This window comes from Lipotes vexillifer, unplaced genomic scaffold (genome assembly GCF_000442215.2).
Source record: "Lipotes vexillifer unplaced genomic scaffold, Lipotes_vexillifer_v1.1 scaffold240, whole genome shotgun sequence".
Lineage (NCBI taxonomy): Eukaryota > Metazoa > Chordata > Mammalia > Artiodactyla > Lipotidae > Lipotes > Lipotes vexillifer.
Window position 1 is genome coordinate 4482718 of NW_006797481.1, and position 4429 is coordinate 4487146.

A 4429-nucleotide genomic window follows, 5' to 3' on the forward strand; every position below is an offset into this window, starting at 1 on the left:
CTGCGCGTCCGGAGCCTGTGCTCCGCAACGGGAGAGGCCACAGCAGTGAAAAAAACAAAAAAAAAAAAAAAAAAAAAAAAAAAAAAAGAATAAATAAATAAATAAATACTAAGACGGACCCAAAAGCTTTTGCTAAAGAGTCTCCTCAAGACCTGACGCTTCACGTTTTAACTACTCCTTAACCAGAAACATATTAACCAAGTGCGAAATGCTATTGTAAACTCACTTCTTTACAACACTGAAAACGTGAGTCACACGTCTTGTCGGTAATTGCCGATGTGATTGGCACAAATTACATCAGAAGGCTATTTGCGATGGCTCACAAAGGGAGAGTCTGTAGACGGAAATGTATTTATCACTTCTCGGAGCAGAACCATGGAGTGCCCAGAAATGCTGAAAGTCCCCAAATTCATATCTACTGGGCTTGGAAAGTATTAGAAAAAAATTACTTATCATGATCATTTTGGAGGGACAACAGAGTTTGTTGTCCTACATCAGTATTAAAACTTGGCTGCATTTCCACATTACAAGGCAGTGCTAGAAGATGAAGATTATTTTGAAATTTGCTGGAGAGCTGGGAGAAATCAGCTAGGGATTAAAATTTTGCCCTCAATAAATTCCAAAGTGGATTACACACCATACCAATAGACTAAATCTCACAGGTCACTAAAGGAAATTAGTTTTCTCTTGGCAGATAATTTTTTGGGAGCCCCAAACGTGAGCCTTAGGTGGCTGCAATGTCAAAGCATTTGGAGTATTTACTAGGGGAAAGGTCTCACTGGTTTTTAAACAAGATGCTGCCCGGTAGCATAAGCGAAGCATTAAAAACAAGAATGGGATTTTTTTGTAAGCTTTTCATTTGCCACTTACGTTTGGAAGATTGGAACACTCACATCAGTTCAGCTGAGTTTCTAAGTATTACACTGTGCAGCTAGTGACATTCACGTCCAAGTGATTGGCAAGGCATTATTACAATAATGTCCTCAATTTTCCCAATATAGTATTTGAGCTGTTTGCTTTCTCAGAATACAAAACCCTGAGCTGTTTCCTGTAATTATACCAGATGCATTTTAAGAAGCGCTCTTAGGCTTGAGAAAAGAAAGAAAACCCTGTAACTATGAAGGTCTGTTTGGTTTTCCTCCTGAAGAACAGAGGAACTGCCGAACGTCACCGTGATGATGGTGCCTCTCGGTGGGCTCCCAGTCAGCCCAGCGTCCTGTGTTAACTTGCTCAGCATTTTGTGCAGCAGCCTGATAACACTACACAGCAAACTGCAGGCTGGATGTGGCCTGGGACGGATTCAATGGCCCTACTCAGCGCGGAAAATCTAATCACAGAAGTTGAAAATGTGCTTCCATCGGACTCCCCATGAGTACGTTACCGGCAACCTGCATGCCAGAGGACAGCTCGTGCGGAGGAGGGCGGATCCCCTCTCTGAGCCCCTGCCAACGCCCCAGGCCTCCCACCCCGCAGAGTGGGCCCCGCTCTGAGAAGGGTCCCCTGCCTGGTTTAACGCTTCTGTTGTTGCCATCTTGAAATGCTTAATAATATTTTAATAGAAGGCCCGGCCAGCCCTGCTCCACCTTTCCCAAGGCCAAAGCCTGGTAAATGTACAGACCTCTCTGCTCCCAGCCTGCAGGGGGTGCTGGGCTGACCTGCTTAAAATTGCGCTCAGCTCTCTGACTCTGCAACTTGGCTTCGGAACCTCTAGTGGTTCCCAAGTGCCCCCCAAACAAGCCCCACTCCTCTCTCATCAAGCACATGAGGCCTCTTATAGCTCAGCCCTGCCGGGTCCCCCCAGCCCCACCGGGTCCCCCAGCCCCGGCCTCCTCAGTTCACCCCGCCCCCTCTTTTATTCTCCTTTTTTCTCTAGTCCTTGTCTTGGTTCTTGCTACTAGGCCTGATTCACAGGTAGGACTCTGGGCACCGCCCCATTTTTCACATTGCTGCCTTTGGGGTCACACTGTTATATAGCGGCCCACCGCCACCATTCACACTCTACCAGCTCCCCCCCTCCTCTGCAAGCCCCCTGCCCTGTACTTGGAGTCTCCAGATATCAGGCAGAGCTGGCCCACCTCGGCTGTAGAACAGCAAATACTTGCTGGACGGCCGCCAGCAATGGAAATGTGAACAGTTATTCAAAATAATGTGGGTCCCAAAAGACTCCAGAACATTGAGATGAATATAAAGCTAGTTTGGGCAGCTTGAATCATCCAAAAAAAAAGCCTCTTCCCTTTGTGCACGTGGACGCAGCTCAGTAAGTGGCAAGGAAAGAACTGGTACTCTGCCTAGGACCTCAGTGTCAGCGAGACGTTTCGTATACGCAGCAGGACTACAGATCATGTGCCACGTTCCCCACCTGGCCATCCCCACGAGCACTGAGCACGCCAGCCCTGAAGGAAACCACCTCAGCTGTCTATTAGGAAGTGCATGACCACAGGTGCAAGAGAACAGAAAGCCACATGGTACGTACAATCCCACAAGGATGGTCATGGTGGCAGTGAAAAGGAAGACCAAATGGGAAATCGTGATTGACTAAGGACAGAAACGTAAGGCGAAGGAGACTGGCTTTTTCCCCAGCTTTGGTTTTCCAGATTCTGATCAATGAATGAGAAGCAAAATCCCAGGGGGAAGTGATCTGGAACAATATAAATATCAGACTTTTATGACCAAAATGATATAACCCACCTGTTGGTCAACAGTCCTATGAACGGGTTGGTGAGGAGCTGGACGGTGGCTTTCGAGGCAAACAACAGGCCGACCTGCACGTTCTCATTCAGGAGGTCTTTGTCTTCACTGGGACAGTCGGAAGGGGCAGTAGACCTGTTAGTCACTGTGCGCTGCGTGGTGGCCTCATGCAGCAGCGCCCCCTGAAGGCTGCCAGTGCTATTGCCGGCGACCACAGTGGAGTTGTCATAATAGGAGAAGATGTTCTGGAAGCCGCCGAAGGTGGAGGCTTTGAGCACTGGCTTGGCAGTCTGGATTTCTATAGCATCTTTCTCATGCTCGATGCTGTACAAGTAACTTGGGATGATGGGGACTGAGAACAAGAGCAGGAGAGTGGTGATTACACTGAAACCCTGCCCGGGACCAAAGCCAGCAAAACCGTGGTCTTGTCAAACGCTAAATGAGGCCCAGAGAAGTGGCATGTCTGCCTCGGGAATGGGACCTCCGCGCCGACACTGAACAATTTCACGTTGCTCAGCTCTGCGAACAAAGCCCCAGAGGCTGTGAGAGCTCTCAGGGCAGCTACTGTGCACACCTGACCCACCCCAGAGATCCCTGTTCTTTGTGGGCTTTCCCATTACAGGGCTCCTTCACAGGAATATTTTAGGAAAGCAAGACTCGGTCTGAAGTCTAATCAGTGCTGACCTGGGGTCAACCAGTGCTTCTCAGAAAGAGGCTAGAAAGACCTTTAAGTGAATGAATCAAGGAAACAGAAATCTAAATTTCATTAGGTGTCTTAGAAAAGAATAAACCTGCAGGAAGTAATAATTCGGAAATTCTGCAGCAGGCCCACTTCATCTTTCCATTACTTGAGTGGGAAGCTTCAATGTTTCATACAACCTGGAAGATTTGAGACTTCTTGAGACTTTCGTAGAGGAAAAGAAAAACTGATGTACTGGAAGCTTCGGGCATGTGCACCACAGAGCATTCAAGACAAAGGAGGATTCAGGCCCTTGTTACTAAACTCAGATGAGCGCCCCCCGGCCCCAGCTCTGATATTCCTGGAAGTGAAACCCTAACTGTGTGATGTTCTGAAAACCATCGAGAGAACCTTAAATGGAGAGAAGAGAAACAACCCTTTAAAAAATCATTTTTTATTCATTAAAAATTGGGATATTTTTAAGGAAAAGCATGTCAAATCTGTTGCTGTTAATGGTGCTAGTTAAGAGAACTGGATGTCAATTATTTAGTTTTTCAAAAATCCATTACAGGAAAAAGATGAAAACCAATGCCGTTAAAATTGCTCTTGATGTGGGTCCTGTAGTGTCTCCATGTCAAGTCATCTGTGGAATCACTACCTTTAAATGTCCCTTCCTTTTATGGAGGGAAGGATTTTGACCTGTTCCTTGAGGTGATAGACCACATTATTGACCCACCTTTCCGGGTAGCATAATAATTATTATAACATTATTTTGAATCCTGGGACTTGCTACTCCTTAATAGATTTTTTTTTAATCGCGTTGAAAGTGACAAGGGGAAGCAGGAAATTATCAGGAGGAAACATAAGTTCTGGGTTTTATCTGCTATCACATTTTTTGACCTGACCGCCAGGAAAACGAAGCCACAAACACAGCTACTAGCCTAGACGAGGCAGTCTTGGGGAATGTATTTTTGCAAAACGTCTTCTCGAACTTTCCCGAACCGCGCTCAGGTAAGCGGGACGCCCTGGGAAGGGGTACCCGGGGAGCGGGGGGGGGGGGGG

The 4429-nt window shown here is 47.0% G+C and overlaps 1 protein-coding gene across 1 annotated transcript in view; it reads right to left on the bottom strand.

The window, feature by feature from the left end:
* Positions 1-4429, bottom strand: part of SLC18A2 (solute carrier family 18 member A2) — a 40763-nt gene that overhangs the window by 35527 nt on the left and 807 nt on the right. The window contains exon 2 of the mRNA XM_007469589.1: positions 2689-3040. Coding sequence (XP_007469651.1) covers positions 2689-3040 — 352 coding nt within the window. The remainder of the gene's footprint in view (positions 1-2688; positions 3041-4429) is intronic.